Here is a 22,238-nt window from a genome sequence, read left to right as displayed (position 1 = left end):
TGGAGTGACTATTTTGGACATATTGAGTTAAATGAGATATTAAAACGAACTCCTTCAGTTTCTCTTTACTTTTTTTTAAAAAAATGTGGCTACTAGAAACTTGAAAAATGCATGTGTACCTTGCATTATAGTTCCACTGGCCGGCACTGGTCTGGGTACTAAAGGTCTTCAGACACTTCAGACACTAGGCTGAGTGGTTGAAACTTTGTCCCCAGGATGATGGGGGACCCAGGGCAGAGCTGTGAGCCAGAGAGGGCAGCGTCAGCTGTGGGTGTACGAAGGACGCTCTGGGATTGAAGGATGCGGAGAGAGGAAAGAGCCTGGGGTGGTGGTCCCGATGGGAGAGGAGCGGCTCTGAGCTGAGGCTGGGGTCATGGGGATGGAGAGGAGGGAACCACACAGAGAGGGGAGGCCATGGGGCAGGGCTTGGGGACCAACCCTGTGAGAGGTCCAGCCTGGTGTCTGGGAGGATGCTGGCTTCTCAGTTCAGTGGGCACATAATGTGAAGCAACTGGGGGAAGCCGGGGGCCCAGGGGCACAGCTCCAAAGAGTACATTGAATGCTGAACTGGTTTTCGTTCCGGGAGAGATGGGGCCCAGCAAAAGTGGTGACAGATTTAATGCAAGAAAGAAATGTACCAGGCCTAAGCTGGTGCAGAGGTGGACATTATTGAGATCAGTTGTGCTTCTTACCCAATGACTTTCCTGAAAGCCCCCATTTTTCTTCTCACGCCCTGCAGCTGCCGGTCCCTGTGACCGCCACACCCACCCTCATTTCCCTGCTCTCAGTCACACACACCCTCGCTCCTCCAGCCCACACCTGCCTTTCTCATACACACTGAGCCTTCTCACCTCCTCAAATCCTCCTAGATTTCCTCCATCGCTTCTGGTGCCCTCATTCCACACTCCCACGTTGCTCTCAAATTTTCTTGCATTCCTACTTATTTCCATGACCCTCCCTGCATGTTGACTTTCATCAAGTCCCCAAATCCTTCCATGTCCCATTAGTTTCCCCACCGCCCCTCATGTCATTCCTTCCAGCTCCCCAGCTCCCTAACACCCTCGGTGCACATGCGTGCGTGCACACACGCTTCTCTTCCAAATGCAGGGGGAACCTAAGGGAAGATAAGCAGAGAGATTAGAGAGTGTCAAAGAAGATTTGGAGAAGAAAGGGGCAAGACAGACACAGAGAAAAAGATGGAGAAAGAAGCAGAGGGATAGAGAGACACAGGCAGAGGCTGAGATGGACACAGAGAGTAAAAGAGAGACAGACATGGAGACATCCCGCCATCGTCAGGGAGAGAGACAGAGCTCAGAGGTGGGCAGACTTGGAGGAAGGTGGCCCAGGAGTGTCAGAAGTCCTGATATCTGGGCAGAGACGGGTGGACAATCAAAAGACAGCAAGAGAACTGTCAGGCAAAGACAGAGAGAAGCTATTGACACAGCCGCCTGTCACCCGCCTGCCTGGAAGAGAGATTGAGAAATGGAGCTGCCAGGAGCATGGCACTGGGTGCTGGGGCGGACAAAGCCTGATTGTTCCGGGCCCTTTCCCCATAGTGCCTGGGCCTGCACCCCAGCCCGGGGCAGGGTCGGGTGCCAGCTTGGTGACACATGCTTTCTCACTAGTTGGCTCACTCTCTCGTGGGGACAAGGAGGTCGTCAGCACCCACAGAGGGACTTACAGCAGGTGCGTGAATCATCCCAACCCCACTGAACCCATGCAGCCTGGTTCCCAGGGCCCAGGGACCTGCAGGTCCCAAGCACCGACAGACAGGTGGTGGGGTTCCTGGAGGCCAGGGCCACTCTTTGCTTACCTGGGAGGCCCATATTTGGGTCCTTAGACACTTTCTTGCTCAGGGACCTAAAAGTCTAGGGACTGAGGAGGGCAAGCTCCCATCTTTCCCTCCCTCAGACCCAGGAGTCCAGGCCCCCAGCCCCTCCTCCCTCAGACCCCCAGTGCACTTATGGACCAGTGCTCCCCTCTCTGGAATAACTGGGGTCAGGGGTCATGAGGAGCAGATCTGTGGGAGCAGGAGGAATGTGTGTGGGAGGTCTGAGTGAGGAGGAAAAGGGTGGGGCAGCCGCCTGCCTCAGGGACCTGGGGAGCACGGGTTAAAAGGAAGAACCAGGAGCATCTGGGGACAGGACTAGCCTCTTCCAGGGAGGCCAGGAGGCCTGGGGTGTGTGTCAGGCAGAGCTTGAAGCCCTGGGCCTTGCAGCCCTTACACTGTGTGCTCTATCTCGCTGCCTCTCTCTCTCTTTCATCCGCAGAAGTCCTGTCTCCTTTCTGAGTCCCTTTTCTCCCCTCAGCTCCCTGTGTTTCTGACTCTCTGCCTCCTTGTCTGTCTGCCTGTGACACGTGCTGTCCCTGCCCCCAACCCAAGAACCCCTGGGCCAGTAGGCAGTGGCCCTCCCACAGGTAAGACCATACTGCACCCCAGAACCTACAGGTGTGGGGGATGAGTGGACAGGTGAGCCCAGAGCCGAAGTGCTGAGGAAAACGCATTGGGAGACAAGAATGTCGGAGGCCACCCTGGCCAACCCTTCCTGTTACTAGGCAGCCAAACTAGAGCCGAGAGGAGTAAAAAGATTTAATGAGAGTGGCGCTCTGAGCAGCACCTGGGACTAGCAGATGTGCTCCTGGCTTCTCACTGACACCTGCCTTCATGGGACCCTCAGATGGGAGACAGGGGTGTAGGAGACAAGATATCAGGAGGCCTGATGAAGGACAGAAGCAAAGGATCTGAGAGCCTGGCAAGCCAGGAAGGAGGGCGTGGGGAGGACGCAGAAGGGGGAGGGCGTGGTGGGGTCTGAGACAGGGACTGACGGAGCGTTGTTTGGCTTCCCCTCCCAGGAATGGCCATGAAGACCCTGACTGCAGTACTGGTTCTGATTGCTGCAGGTGGGAAGACAAGGAACGGATGGGATGTTTGGGGGCAGGTGGGGGTTGCTGCTGGGACACAGACTGGGAACGGGGGTGGCGACCCAAAGAGTGTGGAGGTGGAGTGGTTTGGAATGAGGAAGAAGTGGGGGCTGGGTGAGAAATGGGGGGTGCAGACAGGGAAGGGAGTGGGAGGGGAGTGTGAAGATGGCGAAGAGCTTGAGGGTGGGGCTGGCTTTGGGATGGAATGGATCGGTTTGGGCGTAGGGACCTGTTGTCTGCAGACCTCCTTTCTGACCCTGATGCTCCCTCCCACAGGCGGGGCAGAGCAGAAGGAAAAGGTGCTGCACGGCGGACCCTGTGAGCAGCTGTCTCACCCCTACCAAGCTGCCCTCTACACTTCAGGCCACTTGCTCTGCGGAGGGGTCCTCATTCACCCACTGTGGGTCCTCACTGCTGCCCACTGCAAAAAACCGTGAGTTTCCACACCGTGAACGGGGACTGGTTGCAATTTGACCCTGCCAGTGTCTTGCAGACTTCAGGCATGAAGTGACACACGCAGCCCCCTGTCCCAGTGTGAGGACATCTGACAACCAGGTTCATCTGGCCAATATTTAATTGAGTACTAAATATGTATCAGGCTCTGGTTGGAGCCCTGGGGGTCCAGTACTGAAAACAAGCGCAATGGCTGCTTTCATGAACTGAACTTCTCATTGGAGAATCAGATTGTGCAAAGCCCTGTGGGGAGAGATGCAGCAATGGATTTACTTCTAAGTGCAGTGGGAAGCCACTGGAGAGTTCTCATGTGGGAAGCCGCAAGATCTGATTTACATTTTTAAGAGCACTCCGGCTACCATGTGGAAAGTGGCCTGGGCGAGAGGAGATGAAGGGACGCATGTGGACACTGTTGCCATCATCCGGTGCCATACAAGGATGGTTTGGTCCAGGATGTTGGCAGTGGGGATGTAGGGAAGTTAAAAACCTTGGGAGGTATTTTGAGACTGAGCCAGCAGCACATGGTGATGTGGGATGGGAGGGGAAAAGAGCAAGCAGGGCTGACCTCCAAGTATTTGACTTGAACAACTGCATGTTTGGTCTTTCTCTGAGTCAGAGACGAGAGAAAGAGAAGCAGTTTGGATAAGGGCAGGTGTAGGGACAGAGCCAGGAGAGCAGTTTCTGGGCTCTCGGCCTCACGTGGAAAGGTGCTGGCTCGGGTAGTAAATGGCCATCACCTGTGATTGGATGGCCATCCGCTGTGGCTGGTTGGCCGTCAGCTGTAATCAGTGAGTCATTGGCCACTAATATAACTGCCGTGGCTACACTAGCAGAAATCGGAGCTAGCAAGAAGATGGTGGCTGGCAAGCGCGGAGTGCAGTTAGCAAGGGGTTGGTTGGTTGGCAGAGAGAAGTGGGCGGCAGGTTGCAGATAGTGTGGCTCCTGCTTCCTCCAACCCAGCCGCCAGCAAGAATATAGTGGTCTGACTCCCCTATCTATAGCTCCATGGGTGTTCCTTTTTGGCCTTGTCATATCCTGCGTTCTTATGTGGGGAGCGGGAGCTGAGAACTCGCATGCCACCGTGCATGACAGCAGGGAAGCGTCAGACATTTTGCTTTAGCCGAGGAGAGTTTGAGGTACCTGGGAGATATCCAAGAAGGATGCCAGCTTGGCCGCTGATGCTCATGGGAGAGGTCAGAGCTGGAGGTAAACACTAAAGCACCATCTGCAAAGCAGATAGTATTTAAAGCCACAGGATGGGATGAGATCACCAAAAAGCAGGCATAGATAGAGGAATATAGAGGGCCCAGAACTAATCCTCATGGCACTAATAATCAGCAGTTAGATTAACAACAGCTATTCAACGCTAACTACAGGCCTGGTGCCACGTGAAGCAGTTTATACACCTTTCCTGGAATTTCCACAATAAGGGGCCTCTTGACTCCATTTTGCAGATGAGGAAACTGAGGCTCAGAGAAGTAGCAAGTAGCAACTCAAGTGCTTAGAAAGCAACAAGTGGCATGCCTCACTGTAGGAGAGGGGTCACATCATGAAGGTTCGTGGACTCGAGACCCCCAGGTGGTCTCCCCCATGCTCAGGGAGACCTGGGATCACTTCCACCATCCCCATTCATTCATTCTGTGCCCATTGATTGAAAGCACCCACTAAGGGTCAGATTTGAGTTGGACAGTGGGGATTCAGGAGTGGGTGAGAGAGGTACACGGAGTCCCTGTCCTTGGGAACATAGGGGCAGAAACATAGTTACTTAAAAAACAAACTCTCGAAAAACTATACAATTGTACATTATCCTAAGTCCAATGAAGAAGAACAGATGGGGCTCCCAGAGAGAAAAGGGCAGAGGTAGCTACTTTAGGTGGAAGAGGGTGTCAGGAAGGACTTTCTGATAAGATGAAATTCAAGCTGAGATATGGAAAACGAGAAAGGGTGGCCAAGGGAAGCTGGAGAAAGAGCATTCAGGGCAGAGGATGGTGGGATGAGGCACTTGGGATTTATTCTGTGGGCAATAGGGAGCCACGAGCGGCTTTTGGGCAAGGGAGTGACTCTGGTCCATTTCACAAATATTTACTGAATACCTATCATGTTCCAGACACTGGTCCAGGCACTGAGGATGCTATATCTGAACAAAACAAAAATCCCATCTTGATATTCTGGAGCTGTGCCGCCCGCCAAATGTGGCTAATTAAATTTACATTCATAAGAATGAAATGAAATTCCAAATTCACAAGGCACATTTCAAGTGCTCAGTAGCGGCCTGTGGCTAGTGGCCACTGTATCAAACAGCACAGATAGAGAATATTTCCATTATTACTGAGCGTTCTATTGGGCACTGATGCTATAGTAGGAGGAGAGGCAATAAAACAAGTAAATATTTAACAACACATATGTCATATATAAAATAATGATGATAGGTTCTCTGGTGGAAATAAAAGCAGGAGAGGGAGATAGGAAATGCCTGTTGGGGTGAATTTTTGCATTTTCATGGGGTTGCCAGGGAAGGGCTCACTGAGAAGGTGGCATTTGAAGGAGGTGAGGGAGTGAGCCATGCAGATATCTGGAGGAAAGAGTTGCTGGCATTGTGGGAAGTGTTCCAGTAAAGGTAGTTTTCAAGAGTCCAGAGCATGGAGATTCACTACGGATAGGGTCTTCCGGGGACTTGAGGATGAGCAGAAGTTTGCTTGGGAGAGAAGACATGGGATGGGTTCCAGCAGAGGGAAGATCAGGAGCAAAGTCTCAGATACATGGAAGTGCACAGAGCATGTAGGAAATAGCGGATGTGGTTTAAATCAAGGGGTAGGGAAGAGTGACCGGAAATAAGGTGGGAAAGTTGACTGGGGTCAGATTTCACTGGACCTTGAAATGCTTCCTACTCCATCCTTCAGTCAATGGGAAGCTATTCCAGGTCCACAGGCAAGGCACGCCTCCTCCGGGTCTGGGTTTTGGAAAGACAACTCTGAAATCAGTGTAGAGAATAAATTAAAGAAGGAGACCCTTCAGAATGATGCTTCTGAGAATAGAGGCTGGGGCCACAGCAGTGACAGTGGCAACAGGAGGAGAGAGAGGACTGTGGACTATTTCAGAAGTATTATCCATATGCAAACTCCAGGGTCTCTTACTGCATGACCGGCTGGATGATACTGTATTTTAATGTCAATAAGGAATAAAAGAGTAGAGTTGCTTTTTAAAAAAGAGTAGTTTAAAAAAAAAAAAAGTTCCTGGCAGAGTTGTTTAAAAAAAACAAAACACACAAACCAACAAAAAAACAAAAAAACAACCAGTAGAGTTGTTTTTTCAAAAAAGAGTAGTTTAAAAAAAAAAGTTGCTGGCAAAGGAAACAGCCAGTGCAAAGGCCCTGGGGTGAGAGGATGACTATTGTGTTCAAGGAAAGGCAGGGAAACCAGTGTGACTGGAGCAGAAGGAGAGAGGAAAAGAGTGGGAGGAGATGTCTCAGAGGTAATGGGCAGGACCTTGTGGTCCATAGTGAACGCTTTGGCTTTTACTCTGAGTGAGATGAGAGTCATGGGAGAATTCTGAGCAGAGGAAGGACAGGACGGACTTATGTGGTCAAAATATCTCTGGCTGCTTTGTGGAGGATGCACTATAGAGGGCCAAAGGCACAAGCAAGGAGTCCAGAGAGGTGGCTCAGACCAAGATGCTTGCACAGGGGAAGGTGAGAGGTGGTCAGATTCTGGATATACATTAGAGACAAAAGGATTTCTGGACAGCTTAGATATGAGGCATGAAATAGAGTCAAGAATAGGTCGAAGGTTATTCTGGAAGGATGGACTTGTCATTTACTGAGCTGGGAAGACTGAAGGACACAGGCCAAATGGTTTGTGGTTCACCAGGCTACCCCACCTCCCACCACAGCCATATATGGAGTCTCAGCTGCAGCCCAAGGGCTACAAGTGAGACCCAGCCCTCCTCTTTCACAGGAATCTTCAGGTCTACTTGGGGAAGCACAAGATTAAAGAAAGAGAGAGTTCCCAGGAAGAGAATTCTGTTGCCCGAGCTGTGGCCCACCCTGGCTACAATGCTGCCACCCATGACAATGATATCATGTTATTACGCCTGAAGCAGATAGCCAGACTCTCCGAATATATCCAGCCCCTGAGACTGGAGAGAGACTGCTCGGCAAACCACACCAACTGCCGCATCCTAGGCTGGGGCAAGACAGCAAACGGTCAGTAGGACAAGGACGATGGGGGAGCAGGCCAATGGGTGATGGGTCATGGGGAAGGTGGATCAAAGGGTGAAGGAAGTGGTCCAATGGTGAGGACTAATGGGGAAGTGTATCAATGGACGAAAGTTCATTGGAGAGGGAAGACAAATATGGGAGTTGGGCCAATGAGTGAAAGTAGACCAGTGGGTGAATGGTATGGGAGGATGGGCCATAAGACGAAGGGTCAATGAACAGGAAGGGTCAATGAGAGATACTAATCAGGAAGGAGGCCAGTTGTCAAAAAGGACCAATCAGGATGCATTATGATCGAAAAGAGATAAAAGGAAGAGGGTCTAATGAAAGAAAAAATATCAATAAAACAAGGGAAGCAACTGAAGGATGTGAATTGAGAGAGTGAATGGATAGAGAGAGCTAATGGGGGAGGGATCATTGGGAAAGAATGGCTAATCAATAAGAGTCACTAGAGGAAAGACCAGAGGAAGAAACAAGTCTGATAGACCAGTAATAACCGTTGAACATGGGCCTGTAAGTGAAGGGCCAAAAAAATAAAAAATAAAAAAGGCAGACCATTGGCTGAAAGGCCAATGAAAGGGTAGGGCCAGTGAGGGGAGAGCAGCAGCATTTAGGAAAGGGGACATGGGCCATTGGATGAAGGGCCAATGAGAAGGGAGAGCCAATGGGGAAAGAAGGGACCAGTTAGGAAAGGACTAATGACCAAGTGGTGACCAGTCAGGATGAACCAATGGGCAAGCATGGCCCAATGAAGGATGAAGGGGTATAAGAGAGGAGGTGGCCAATAGAAGAGAGTCTAGAAGTCCGCTGGAACTACTGAAGAAGGTGGGACCAATGGAAGAGAGACATGTGGAGGTAGGATCTGGGAGAAAGGAAAAACCAACGGGGAGTGAAGACTCATGGAGAAAGGATGACTAATGAGGAAAACAAGCCAATGGGAGGAAAGGATGATGAAAAAAGGGACCAGTCAGGAGTCAGGGCCAATGGAAATGGGTTTTAAGAATGTGCAACAAATAGGAAGAAGGAAACCAGTGGGAAATAAGGACCAATCAGGGAGGGAAGACTTTCGGGGGTTGGAGGATCGCTGGGGAGGACGTGGGAAGGGCGGGTTGTGACGCGAGCCTGATCCCTCTCTGTTGTCAGGTGCTTTTCCTAACACCCTTCAATGTGCATACATTCACCTGGTGCCTCATGAGGAGTGTGAACGTGCCTACCCTGGCCAGATCACCCAAAACATGGTGTGCGCTGGAGATGAGAAGTACGGGAAGGATTCCTGCCAGGTGAGGACAATTACGGGACCCTTCAGTTACATAGCAAAGGACAGAGACACGAAAACACAGACAGAAACAGGAAGAGAGAGAGACATATAGATCAAAACAGAGCTGTACAGAGATAGGCTGGGAGAGAAACCAAGACATGAAAAGGTGAGAGACTCAATTTGACACAGAGACAGAATCGTTCACTGATAGAGATATAAAGACAGCCAACAGAGACAGGAAATGCAGTCAAGGATGGAGATGGAGAGATCAAGAATCAGGGACACAGTAGGAGGCAAATGGTGTGAGGGGACTGTCCTTCAAATAGAGCCCCCACAGTCCTGCTTGGACATGGCCAAGCCATAGAGGAAGGGACCTTAGATGGAGAGAGGGAGCTCCATCCTCACTCCCAAATACCTTTCACTTGGGTTTCCTCCACCATCGTCCATTGGGTCTCTCCAGCTTATGCCAAAATTTACCCACAGTGCATTAAAGGACCTGCAGAGACTAGCCAAGAGGGAAAAAAGAGACCAAGATAGAGAAAGGGATACACAGTGAGCTGGATCAAAAGGAAGGGCATACAGATCTCCCTCTGTCTCGCCACACCTCTCAGTCTCTGTTCTGTTCTAACCTTTATCCTTTTCTTTCTCTTTTTCTCTCTATGCCTCTCTGGATCTTGGTGTTCTCTCTGTTCTCTATGTTTCTGAGTCTCCCTCAGTCTCTCAGGCAGTACCCTGTCTGTGACTTTGTGTCTGTCTGTCTGCCTCTCTCTCTGTCCCTGAGTATTTCTCTCCATCTCTGCGTGTCTCTCTTTCCTTCTCTACATGTCTCTGTGTCTGCTTCTGTTACTCTGTCTTTCTCTCCCTGTGTTTCTGTATATGACTCTCTCCCTCTTTTCCACAGGGCGATTCTGGGGGTCCTCTGGTGTGTGGAGACCGTCTCCGAGGCCTTGTATCTTGGGGTAACGTCCCCTGTGGATCCAAAGAAAAGCCAGGAGTCTATACCAACGTCTGTAGATATGGCCCATGGATCCGAAAAATCATTCAGGACTACTACTAACTCTGACATGTGACATCTAACTCTTGACCTCGATCCCCATTTGCTGGCTCTAGAATATATCTCACCAAGACCTTACCTTTCCCGCACCTGCCCAGATCCAACACTTAATGCTTAATAAACGCCATGACACAACAGCACAAATTCTCCCTGATTTTACCCCAGCCCCATCCTTACATTATGGGGGGTGAGTGGGAAATGGGTTGAGGTCTTACCCCACCACTAAGAGAATACAGGAAAATCCCTTCCAAGCGTCCCTCCTTCCTTGATTATTCCAGGGTCTTGGTGTCTTCCTACAGAGGCATGGCAACAAATCTGGAGAAACCTGAGTTGGAATCCTAGCTCTGACTCCTGCTACCCATGTACCGCTGGGAAGTGCCTTCCTTCACTGTGTAGATTCCCATCTGTAACATAAAGAAAATAAGAGTATATTCTTCACAAGGCAGTGCCTGTTGTTGGGAAGATTCAAGGTTTCAAACGTGTAAAACACCCATAATCATGATCAATCATGCATATGTAAATGTATGCCCAATAAAGCATGAATTTCATTTGTTGGTAGTACTTTTTGCTTTTCTGCCTCTCTGAAACCCAGATATTCTTAGTTCCCCTTAACAGCCCGTTTTGATTTCTCCTCCCCTCCAGGAAGACATCCTTGACTCTTCTACCTTGTGCAAGCTCTCAGGGGTGGCTCCCTCCCCTAAACTCCCCCTGTAGTGGCAAAAGCAGGGAGGTGAGAGGGTCGGAAGACCACAGTGTGTGGGTAGGAGTGATGGGAAAAGATAGCCAGGACCAGACCCCAGGTTGGGAGGCTGGGACTTTCTCCTGAGGGCAATGGGGAGCCACGGAAGGGTTGAGGGCAGGAGTAGCACCAGGACCATGTGCAGGATGGGCCAGAGGGGAGAGCCTAGAGGTCAGGAGAAGGCTGAAGTGATGCTGCAGGGAGAGAAGATGAGGGCTGAGCTGAGGCTGGGAGAGCTGGAGAAGGGAGGCTGAAGGCGAGTGCACCGTATGGGTAAGTTTGGGTGGATGGCATTCTCATAAAGGGAATGACCTGCAGAAAAGCTGGAGGAGTGAGAACACCTGGTGTGCCCCAGAGATGGCAAATCACTCGCTCAGGATGGTGGGGGCTGGGGTTTGAGGCGGCACAAGTGGGCGACGTGGCTAAAAATGTAGGTCAATGGAAATTTGTGCTGGGCCTTGAACGCCAGGCAGAAGAACATGGCCTTGATCCTGAGGGCCTTGACAAAAGGAAGGACAGGGTCAGATCTGGGTATTAGAAAGATCTTGATGGGGTCCACTGGAGGTGGGGGAATGGCCAGAGAGGAAGTGAGACTAGAGGCCGCCAAAGAAATGAAGGGAGTGGATAGCCAGAGTTGGGTAAGGACCCAGGCTTCTGCATGCTTTCTGGGGTTGTTCCACTAACATGCACCATGCGTGACCCCAAATTGATATACACCCCTCTATCCCCAAACCCCAAGCATGTCCTCAGAGAAGGCTTTTCCTCTTACAACCCCCACTGTACCATCTCTGAGGAAGACAAAATGAGGCTAATGGGACAGGTAGTGGCTCCCTAGAGGGAAAGAATAGAGGGCCAGACAGGGGTGCTGGGGTTAGGAGTGGAGAAATATTTAGGAACAGACAAAGGACCAGAGACCATAATCTATTTATTCCACTAATATTTATTGCAATCTTATTTTGATCAGGGTGGGGTAGAATGAAACTGGACGTTATTAACAGAGCAACTGCACCACAACAGATAGTCAAAGTCAATCCTCTGTCATTTTATGACAGAAGAGTGAAGTGGTCCCAAGACAGAGGGAGTGTTTGAAAAGAACAGAGTCCCTCGGTTCCAAAGATCTTTAGAGTTGGAGAAAAATCACACTCTCATGTCTAAAGAATTAAGGAAATATGAAATTTTATCAAAGGGATGTGATGGGAGGGAGTGGTTGACTTCCTTTTTTTATTGCTATTGTTATTTTATTTATTTATTTATTTAACTTATTGGTTGACTTCTTCGAGTACATGGAAATATTGAGTCATGTGAATGGACTGGGTTCGCCCTCACCAACTCCTTCTAGAAGTTATAAATGAGAAATAGAGCCAAGTAATGTGCAGGATCACCAAGAGGAACCCAACCAAGGATTGTCCAGACCAAAATCAACAGTTAATTGAGAGGGAATCGTGTCTTTTAATGGATGATGATGATGAAGATGATAAGCCGCACATGCCAGGCCCTGTTCTAAGGGCTTTGTATATTATTTAATCCTCGCAGCAAGCCTGTGAGCTAGGTACAATTTTTGTTTCCTAATTACAGATAAGGAAACTGAGGCACAGAGCAGATCCATGGTTTGCCCATGGATCTGATAGTAGGTGACCAAATCCGAATTTGAATACCAGGGGACTGGTGCCAGAGTTGGGGTTCCTCACTGCTCTGCTATATAAAAGTCTCCTTTCAATTCTGATATGTTTCAAACTGAGCATAGAAATATTTAAAGGCCCAATCCTTATCATGAATATTTTCTGAAGCAGAATCTTTGCACATTTGGTATTTAAGGTGCTTGTATGCCTAAGAGAATTTTACTTATTATCGGGACAGCCTTGTCACTTCAGCTTGAAATGCGTCGTTGATCTGTGATTTTTAAGTTGGAGTCATACCAAGTTTCTATCCAGCATTAGGGATCTTAAAAGAATGTCACATTGATCATAGTTGTAAGTGTGATACAGAGAGATGTACAGATATGTTTAAATGCTGGGAGGTTTATCTAAAAATTGAAGGATTTCCAGAAGAGATTGAATGTGCTGGTTTTAGAACTGCAGTTTCAGATGTTTGAAGATAATTAACTTACTTTGAAAATTAGACCAAACATTATTATAAAGAATCTATAAAAGTGACTGACAGTTAAGATATACCTAGAATGACAAGGTTTGTAAGCTAAACCTAAAATACTAAAAAAGTACTAGGTTGCTGAATTTCTCACTTTACTGCATGAAATATTCATTGCATGAATCAAAATAAACCTCAGAATTTTATTTTTTAAGGCTTTTTCCCCCCTGGGCACTAAAACCAACCTCAAGGGCTCTAAAACCTTCATTCAACAGGTACTGGATGACAGATGTGAGCAGGACAGCTCGGGGTCTGCCTTCAACGAACGGGGCCCCCACAAGGGCACATCATCAGGCATTTGTCCATTTTGTTCACTCAGAACGTGCTCAGACAATAGCTGTTAGATGGGAGAAAGGGGGATGAGTTTGGCTCTTATATCCTACTGGGGACAGAGACCTGCTGTCACAGTTAGAGACAGATGCAGAGAGTTGGAGGCAGACAGAAAGAACAGGTGGGATGGAGAAGAGGTCAGGGGAGGCAGACCCAGGTGGCCCAGGACCAAGGAGGGGGAAGTCACCTTTTGGATTCCCCACCCAGCGCCCCATTTCCCAAAGGGACAGGCACCACCCAGCCCCTATCCTGCCTGGCCTCTTGGCCTCTTTTCTCATCCACAGGTGGCCCTGCCCAACTCTTTCACCCACGCCTGACTGTGCAGCCAGGCGCAGCACCTCCGGGAGCCCCAGACAGGATCCCTGCCTGTTTCTGCTCCGTGGCCCCCGCCCCAGGAGGGGCAGGAGAAGAGGTTGGGGAGTCCCTTGGCAAAGTGGCCTGAGACTTCTCCACCTAAAGTGCAGGGTGAGGGAGACAGAGGGACAGAAAGACACAGAGATACCGATGCTCAGAGCCAGTGAGAGGGGGCTGGGGGAGAGAATGATCCAGAGACAGAAACACAGAGAGTGTGAGGTTGAGAAGGACAGTTACAGAGCAAAGAGAGATTACAGAGAAGGAAAGCTACAGATACCCGGAGGTGTAGAAAAAGAGATTAATTGAGAATCACAGAGACACAGAGAGGGGCTGGACGTGTGTGTGCCAGATTGTACACGTTCACCACGCACAGCTTATTGCACCACAGTTACGCCTCAATTAAGCTTTTTTTAAAAAGAAAGCAGAAAGGAATTAAGAAAAATAAAAGACTTGAAGAATTCCAAGGTATATTTGACATGTAAAGTATTCAGAACCATTTAAAAGAGAGAGGAATAAGGAGACACAGATAAAGAGCAAGATGTAGAGACACAGAGAGACAGGGATCCTTACGTGGGGGGGGGGGGACCCAAAAAGAAATACTCAGTGGGCGCCTTATACTGAAAGACCCTGGGAAAGTTTCAGAGGGAAGCAAAAACAGAGGGAAGGAAGGAAGGGTAGAAGAGTTTGGAAAAACAGACGCAAAGGATGGAACGATGATAAGGAGGGGAGGAAAGAGGCGGAAAGAATGAAGGCACCGAGAAGAAAGAAAAACCCTTGCGCCAAGAAGCGCGCGGCAGAGCGGAGACCCCTCCCCATCCCCGGGCCTGGCAGGTAGGGTGTGGCCTTCGGCACTGGGTGGGGGGTGCTCTGGGGGCGGATGTGGGGGGAGGCAGGAGGAGTGATTGCTAAGGCCGACTGGGCACCTCACTACCCGGGAATGCGCCCCAGGGAGCAGTGGGTGGTTATAACCCAGGCCGGGCGCCCGGAGCCCAGGAGGAGGTGGCGGCAGGACGGCGCAGGCCTGAGAAGTCTGCGGCTGAGCTGGGAGCTGGCTCCCCACCCCCTACCTGGGGGACGTGTGCAGGTGAGACCAGGGGAAGGGGAGAGGGAGGCAGAGGTGTCTCCGTGTCTGGCTGCGGTCTCTGATGCAGCCCTCTCTCTGTCCTCCCTCCTCAGTCTAACTGGAGAGGGTTGGATGTCGACTCCCCTGAACTCTATAGTCCCTAGGTACAACTCGAGGCTGATGGTCTCTGCCCTGGGAATCCGGTAGGGGAGCAAGTGGGGGGAAGGGTTCCCAGAATCACTTGAGACTCTCCACCCTCTGCCCTCCCCTGCCAGGTGCAGTGGCCATGGCTACAGCAGGACCCTCTTGGAAGTGGATGGTCTATGCCCTGATCACAGTCCTGATTCTGGGGGTGACAGGTAATCAGAACCCTGTGTGTGCATGACAGCTAACTGTGCATGGTGAGGTGGGTGACTGTGTGGCTCTGGAGTCCCTGTCCCAGGGGGACAGTGTGACTGGCTCCAGGACTGGGGGAATGTGAGTCCATGTCTATCTTTGTGATTGTGTGATTGTGGCTGGCTGTGAGACTTCGTGTGGCTAGGTCTGCGATCGTGTGACTGCTTGAAGCCCTACATTCAGGCGGTAGTATAATATGTGAACGCTCGTTTATAGAGGGTTGTTTGCGTGACAGTGCAGGTGTGTGTGGAGTGTCTGTCGCTGCGTCAATGGACCGAGTGTGCAGGAGTGGCTGTCCCTGTGAGACAGTGGCTGTGTGAATGTGGATGACAATGCCAGGCGACTTGCTCTGAGCCATGCTGGGTCTACTGAGTGTAATCTTGTCCCCATGCCAACTTGCCTGTGTGCAGAAATGTAGCTGGCAGTCTCCACATGCATGCATATGAGGTAGCAGGCATGTCACTGTGATACTGTGCATGGCTGGGTGAGATCAGGTAAGGCCACACCTGAGTGCGTATACCTGGGAAGTGTGTGTACCATGTAGCCCCTTTGGAGACAATGCATGTGTCTCTGTGTGTGCTTGTCTGTGACAGCTGTTGTGTGCATGTTTCTTGGCGTGTGTACATAAAGTTTCTCTTCTCTGGGTCATTAGCAAGAATATGAACGAGTGAACAAACTATGGAGGGAACTGGTGATGGAGTGGAGTATCTGTGTCTGTGTGTAGGTTTGTGTGGGGGAGGAGAGTATTGGCAGGACATTGAGGAGGCATGCTTGTGTTTGAGAATGCAGAAAAGCAGCTCTCCCCTGTCCTTCCACTGGGCCCCTTAAGCAGAGCACCCTTCCTGGTTCTGCTCCCCACAACTCTCACTCCACCCATGAGCTCTGACTCTGTCCCTTTTCCTCAACCACACTCAAGCCCAGACAACATCTACAGTCAGGGACCTTTGGGTTGGGCCCATACCAATCAAGTGCAGTCTCTATGATGCTCCCCCTTTGAACCAGGCTTCAACTGTCCCGTCCTCAACCCCTGGAGCCCAGCCCCCACCTCCTCTCGCACATTAGGGCCTCCTTATAAGATGACCCCCCACATGACCCTGGTCTTGGCCCTACCAAGTGATTCCAAGCCCCTCCCTCATCTCAGGCTCTGCCACCTCCTAAAGCCCTGCTACCTGGCCCATCCCAAGGCTCCACCCCCTGAGGCTTGGCTCCGCCCCCGACGTTGTCCAATTTTACCCTTCCAGGTACACCTCAAACCACTCCCACAATCTTAAAGTCCAGTCAGAGTCCAGTCTCACTGCCTGAAGCTGAACTCTGCCCTTGAGTTCTAAGCCCCGCTCCCTCTCAGCGGTTCCACACATATTCTCCAAGTTCTTCTTCTAGTCCCTTGACCCTGCCCCCAAAATCATTGGCCCCGCCCCCTCAACATAAGCACTCTTCAGAAATCAGACTGGCTGGTCTAAGACCCACCTCCGAGTCCAAGTTCCACAGCCAAGCACCTTCCTGCCCGTTTTTTTGCACCCAGCAAACGATGATTCTTGCAACAACCCCTCTACCACCGGGACCTCTGGGAGCACCCAGGACCTTGGAGCTGAGGCCACAGACGACACCCGGGCGAATGACAGCAGCGGCAGCCGCATCGTCAATGGGTCCAACTGCCAGATGAACGCTGAGCCTTGGCAGGGCGCGCTGCTGCTGAAGCCCAACCAGGTCTACTGTGGGGCTGTGTTGGTGAATCCGCAGTGGCTGCTCACCGCCGCCCACTGCTGGAAGAAGTGAGTGGGGGCTCCAGAAGGAGAGCTGGACAGGGCTGGGGAAAGGTGGGTGGGGAGGGGGCAGAGAGGTGAGGGCCTGGAGCAGATGGTGTGAGGATGAGGGAGCAGGAGGCAGCAGAGTTGGTGATGGGATTAAGGATGGAGCTGGGGAGGAGAGTAGGGGTGGGGATTGATTCGGTTGGGCAGAGGGTTGCGGGAAAGGATGGCAACTAGGGATGGGTTGGATTTGGGGTTAGGAATACATACATTGATGAGTTGGGGTGAGCAAGGGATTCTGGATGGGTTAGAGTTGGGTTTGAGGTTGCAGATGGGCCTGTATACGCTGATGGTTTGGGATGGAGACAGAATTAGGGTTGGCTATAGAGTTGGAGACAGGTGGAGATTGGGATGGATGGAGATAAAGATGGAGTTGGGATAGAGATGATATTGGGAATAGATATAGAACTGAGGATGGGGTCAGGATTAGAGTTATGGGTGGGGTTGGAGGTGGTCAGATTTGATGTTGAGGATGGTGAGATCCGGCCTTAGGAATGCACATGTTGGTGTTTTCTGTGTGCGGAAAAGATGCAGGTTGGGGTTGGGAGTGGGATGCAGATGGGTTTGAATTGTGACTGGGGTTAGGACAGGTATGGGGTTGGAGACAAAGATGGTGTTGGGGCTGGGGTGGAGTGGGGTTAGGACTAGGTTTGTGGCTGCCGTTGGCATTGGCTATCAGGTAGAGGTCAGCGTTGGTGGTGACCTGCATCATCTTCCTCAGATTGTTCAAAATCCGTCTCGGCCACTATTCCCTGTCACCCAATTATGAATCTGGCCAGCAGCTGTTCCGGGGGGTCAGATCCATCCCCCACCCTGGCTACTCCTACCCCGGCCACTCCAATGATCTTATGCTCGTCAAACTGAATAGAAGAATCCATGAGACTCAGAATGTCAAGCCCATTAACATCTCCTCCCATTGTCCAGTCGCTGGGACCCGCTGCATGGTATCTGGCTGGGGAACAGTCAGCAGTCCCAACGGTGAGTGTGCAGCTCCCTGTCGATGTCTGCCCACGTCTGCCTTCTCCCCGTCTCTGTCTCTGAGCACTCCGCCCCTACCCGCCCTGCCCTGCCACTCACTGTGGTCCTACTTTGTGTGTCTCTTTTTGACAGTTAACTTCCCCAAGGTCCTCCAGTGCTTGAACATCACTGTGCTCAGCGACAGCAAGTGCAGGGAGGCCTACCCACGACAGGTAGATGCCACCATGTTCTGTGCTGGCGACGAAGCCGGCAGGGACTCCTGCCAGGTAAGAACTGAGAGCCTCCATTCATTCAGCAGATACACAACTGCCGTGTTTCCCCGAAAATAACACTGGGTTTTATATTAATTTTTGCTCCAAAAGATGCATTAGGGCTTATGTTCAAGGGACGTCATCCTGAAAAATCGTGCTAGGGCTTATTTTCCAGTGAGGTCTTATTTTCGGGGAAACACGGTATGTAGCCTGGGACCCGGCAAAGTGCTCAGACTCCGGCGGTGACCAAATCAGTTAGGACCCCTGTTCTCTCAGAGCTCATATTGTGGAACACTGCTGTCCAATGGGAATATAATGTGAGCCGTGCATGTGATTTTAAATTTTCTAGTAGCAACATTTTTAAAAAGTAATAAAGAAACAGGTGAAATTACCTGTTTTTAATATATTCTACATATTTCACCCAATGTATCTCAAGTACCATCACTTCAAAATGTAATTAATATAAAACAATGATGAATGAGCTATTTTACGTTTTTTTGCTATTAATAATAAGTTTTTGAAAACCAGTATGTATTTTTACACTGACAGCATATCTTAGTTTGGGCTAGCCATGTTTCAAGTGCTCAAAAGCCTCATGTGGCTAGTGGCTATTGTACTAGACAGCACAGATCTGGAAGAAGATTTCAAGGCTGTTTCGTATGGTGGGGCAGGTTGTGCACTGCAAAAAGAAATCAAATCTAAGGGGGCACCCTTCACATAATAGACATCACAGTTTTGTCTATTTATTTGGGTGAATTTCAAGCATATAGCCGTTCAGTGTCTTGTTCCCACAAAAAAAAATATAGCATAAAAGGTTTTCGACAAATGCTAGTAAGATGTCTTGAGGAAGAAAAACAGAAACCTATGCTAGGTATTTTTAAAAAGAGAGAGAATATTTTATAGAGAGAATTGATTACAAAGTTGTTGGGAGGGCTGAAAGGTAAAAACAAACCCTATGGCTAAGAAACTGCATAAATAGAGTAATTTCAGAGAGTGGTAAGGGCTTTGCAGAGAGTAGAACATAATTTTATGATGGCAAGTGACGTGAGGGGGGCAACTATTCAAAATGGTGGTTGGGAGCGCCTCCTGAAAGATGTTGTATCTGAGCAGAGACTGAATGACACAAAGGAGCTACCCTTGCAAAGGTAAAGGTTAGGAAAAGCATGCGCAAAAGCCCTGAGGCAGGGAGGAGTTTGGCTGATTCAAAGAACAGAAAGAAGCCAGTGCGTCTGGGGTCAGTGTTTGGGGGAGTGGGAGCCAGTGGAAGTTGAAGCTAGAGAGATGGGTAGGGGCCAAAGTTCAATAATATTTCTTGATCCCCAATGTAGAGCTTCTCTGTGTTCTAATGGAAGCTATATCTATCGAAGATGACAGAAATTAATATTAAACTGTTACAGCCATCAGGACCCTTCCCCTGTGTTCAGGCCCCCAAGAGTTCTAGTGCAATGTAAATTAACGAGCTCTCTGCTGGCAGGATGTACAGGTGAGTAATATTGGCCTTTAGGAAGCTGTGGGCCCAGCTAGCTCTCCAGTCCCATTCTGGTGGCTGTGAAATGCGCCCCCCACACCCCCCCCAAATTTTACAAACTTGACAGTTGCAACAGTTTCCCGAGTCTCCCAATTTCAACTCTGTTCCCACTTAACAGTGGAAGCACACACATCAGGATAGAGAGATGGGGAGGATTTTTATCAGAAGAAATGAAAGTACGTCTAATTTGAATGCCAGCATTTTCAACCATTTAGCCTTTCTGTAGCCAAGCATAGGACTTTGTGTTTTTGCTGTTGTTTTGGTTTTTGCAGACCCAAGTTGCTTTTTTACACCAGCCTGTGGGCAAGGCCACTAAAAACAAGAAATAATAACAACAACAATACTAATATAATAATGATAGCATAATAATGATAGCAGCTAATTGCTGGACACTGTTTTACGTAGTTCACATGCACCAGCTGATTAATTCACTTAAGTGTTGTTATTATTAGCTCCGTTTTACAGACAAGGAGCCAAGGCTGAGAGCAGTTAATTAACTGCCTCTCCAAAGAAACTCTGCAGGATGTTAAAAAAAAAATCATGAGAAAAATTAAGCCACAAGAAAGTTGAAATTTAGAGGTCTGGGCAGCCAATCTCTTTTGTCTTGAAATGGTGTCTGCTAATGGGGAAAGTCAGGTCTATTCCTTAGAATTGATACCAGGACTCTGGGTAGTCTTTCACATTTTGCTTAAACATACGTAAGACATGACAGTAAAGAGTGGCATTATTATAACAGGATAATTACAGGCAGCTATGGGGAATTAAGGATTGGCAATCCAAATTAATCTAGTTCTGTCCAAGAAAGAAGTTCCAGACCTCAAGAGAGGTTTAAAGAGTTTATTTGAGCCAAGGCTGAAGGCCAGATGGGGAAGCAAAATCTCAAAGGATTGAGGAAATACTCCAGGAAGTGGCAGTTTTGCAGTTTATTTCATACATTTAGAATCAAAGTAGAAGACATAAGGAAGTTTGCATGAAATCCATTGTGGTAGATTAAGGAGTCAGGGGACAGCAAAAAAGGGAAATCTCTAGAATTGGATACATAGTAAAATGGAGAGACACGTGTTTCTTTTACACAGTGGATGCAGGATAGTTAACATCTCACATAAATACTTGTGAGTATTCAGGTAAAAGATAACAGTGAGGAACGCTGGGGTCATCTCTGTCACAGTATCAGGCTGTTTATCTCCGGGACTGGAGAAGAGATCTTTCTGACATTTGAAGTATGTTCTTCCAGATGCACAAAAACAATGGACAGGGCTCCCTCAAGGTAAAAGTTCACCTATCTCACAGAACTCAGGACGTGACTTCCCGCAGTGACCTGCTCAGTTAGGAATTTTTTTATGACCAGAACATCCTATGTGGTTACTTTCAGCTGTTGAGCTTGTCAGGCCTGCCAGGTAGCCAGCCCACTTTTCATTCAGAGTTCTTAACTAGGAGTGATTGTGCACCCCCTAGGGGCCATATGGCAATGCCTGGAGATATTTTTCTTTGCCACAACTGTGCCGGGGCTGGGAGATTGGAGAGAAAGGAGGGCAGTTACTGGCACCTAGTATGTAGATGCCAGAGGTGCTGCTAAACATCCTAAATGCCCAGGACAGCCTCTCACAGCAGAGAATTATCCGGCCCAGTGTCAAAGGTGCCCAGATGGAGAAACTCTCTTTCAGGGGCTAAGAACAGCCTCTCAGCAGAAGGAAGGTCTAAGTAAGACGGATTGATGTCAAAAATGGATAAAGAGTGAGGAAGGGAAGGGATAAGAGTGTCCAGTAAGAAAAATATGGTATTCAAAGGCTGGAGGGGAGCGTGAAAGAAAAAGGGACATACAATGAGGGTGACAGAGAAGAGGCTGGGGTTGGGTAACGAGGGACAAGCGGGGTTTCTAAAAGTTGGACATGGAGTAAAATGTTAATATTCTTTTCTCTCTCTCTCTCTCTCTCTCTCTCTCTCTTTCTCTCTCTCTCTCTCCCTCTCCCTGATCACCCCCTCTCTGTCTCTTCATCTCTCTACTTTGTCCACCTCTGTGCCTCTATGTCTTGCTGTTCTGGGCCTTCTTCATCTGGGTGTCACTCTCCTCCACCTCCCCACACCTCTGCCTCTCTGTGTACCTCCTTTTCTATCTCACAGGGTGATTCTGGGGGCCCTGTGGTCTGCAATGGCAAACTACAGGGCCTCGTGTCCTGGGGAGATTTTCCCTGTGCTCAGCCCAACAGACCTGGCGTCTACACCAACCTCTGCCGGTTCACCAAGTGGATCCATGCCACCATCCATTCCAACTCATGAGTCATACCAGGGCCCAGCATTCTAGTGTCCCCCACCCCCTGCTAGTCCCCAGTGCTGCAGGGACCCGACACTCCTTCCAGACCCCCATTCCTTCCAAAGAATTTTGAGGATTTTAACCTCTAGCCCCCCAAGTCTCCTGGAATCAGGGTCCCCCTTCCCTAACAGTGGACTGAACCCATATCTCCAGTTGGATCCTGGGGACATTTCCCAGGATGGCCAGAAATAAAGCGTCCAAGGAGAAGTGGGCTTCATGTGTGGTCTCCTCCCCGCCCCAGTCACTAGATGGCTGGGCAGCTGGGAACAAGTCACCTCTCCCCTCTGCACTCCTGTGTTTGCTCGATGAGGTTATTTCAGTTGCAAGAAACAGTCCACTCAAGTTGCTTTTTATTTTCTTCACAAATATGGATCAAGTGGCTGGCTATTCTGTGCCAGGAACAGTTCCAGGGTCTGGGGACACTGCAACGGGCAA

At 49.5% G+C, this 22,238-nt stretch overlaps 2 protein-coding genes across 4 annotated transcripts; both read left to right on the top strand.

Annotated features, from left to right (window-relative positions):
• The first annotated feature begins 1,608 nt into the window (after window positions 1-1,608).
• Window positions 1,609-10,457, top strand: LOC308489700 (kallikrein-6-like). Of its 3 annotated transcripts, none has more exons than XM_081031234.1 (7): window positions 1,636-1,686; window positions 2,310-2,418; window positions 2,854-2,901; window positions 3,199-3,355; window positions 7,329-7,576; window positions 8,732-8,868; window positions 9,748-10,457. In XM_081031234.1, the coding sequence occupies exons 3-7, from the start codon at window positions 2,856-2,858 to the stop codon at window positions 9,901-9,903; spliced, it is 744 nt and encodes a 247-aa protein (XP_080887360.1). In that variant the 5' UTR covers window positions 1,636-1,686; window positions 2,310-2,418; window positions 2,854-2,855; the 3' UTR covers window positions 9,904-10,457. The 3 variants fall into 3 exon arrangements, with proteins under 3 accessions (XP_080887358.1, XP_080887360.1, XP_080887359.1); XM_081031233.1 differs by having other exon boundaries at window positions 1,665-1,686; window positions 2,271-2,418; window positions 9,748-10,423; XM_081031232.1 differs by lacking the exon at window positions 2,310-2,418 and having other exon boundaries at window positions 1,609-1,686; window positions 9,748-10,447.
• A 4,360-nt stretch (window positions 10,458-14,817) lies between these two features.
• On the top strand, window positions 14,818-21,769 carry LOC308489697 (kallikrein-5-like; the record flags this gene model as incomplete). The annotated part of the gene is made up of 5 exons (XM_081031229.1): window positions 14,818-14,908; window positions 16,450-16,699; window positions 17,457-17,713; window positions 17,846-17,979; window positions 21,614-21,769. 5 exons carry the CDS (start codon window positions 14,818-14,820, stop codon window positions 21,767-21,769), a joined length of 888 nt encoding a protein of 295 aa, XP_080887355.1.
• Between the last annotated feature and the right edge of the window lie 469 nt (window positions 21,770-22,238).

The sequence above is a fragment of the Rhinolophus hipposideros genome (assembly GCF_964194185.1).
Source record: "Rhinolophus hipposideros genome assembly, chromosome: 21".
Lineage (NCBI taxonomy): Eukaryota > Metazoa > Chordata > Mammalia > Chiroptera > Rhinolophidae > Rhinolophus > Rhinolophus hipposideros.
Note: the sequence above shows the minus strand (reverse complement) of the source record. Positions and strands in the feature narration are given on the sequence as shown.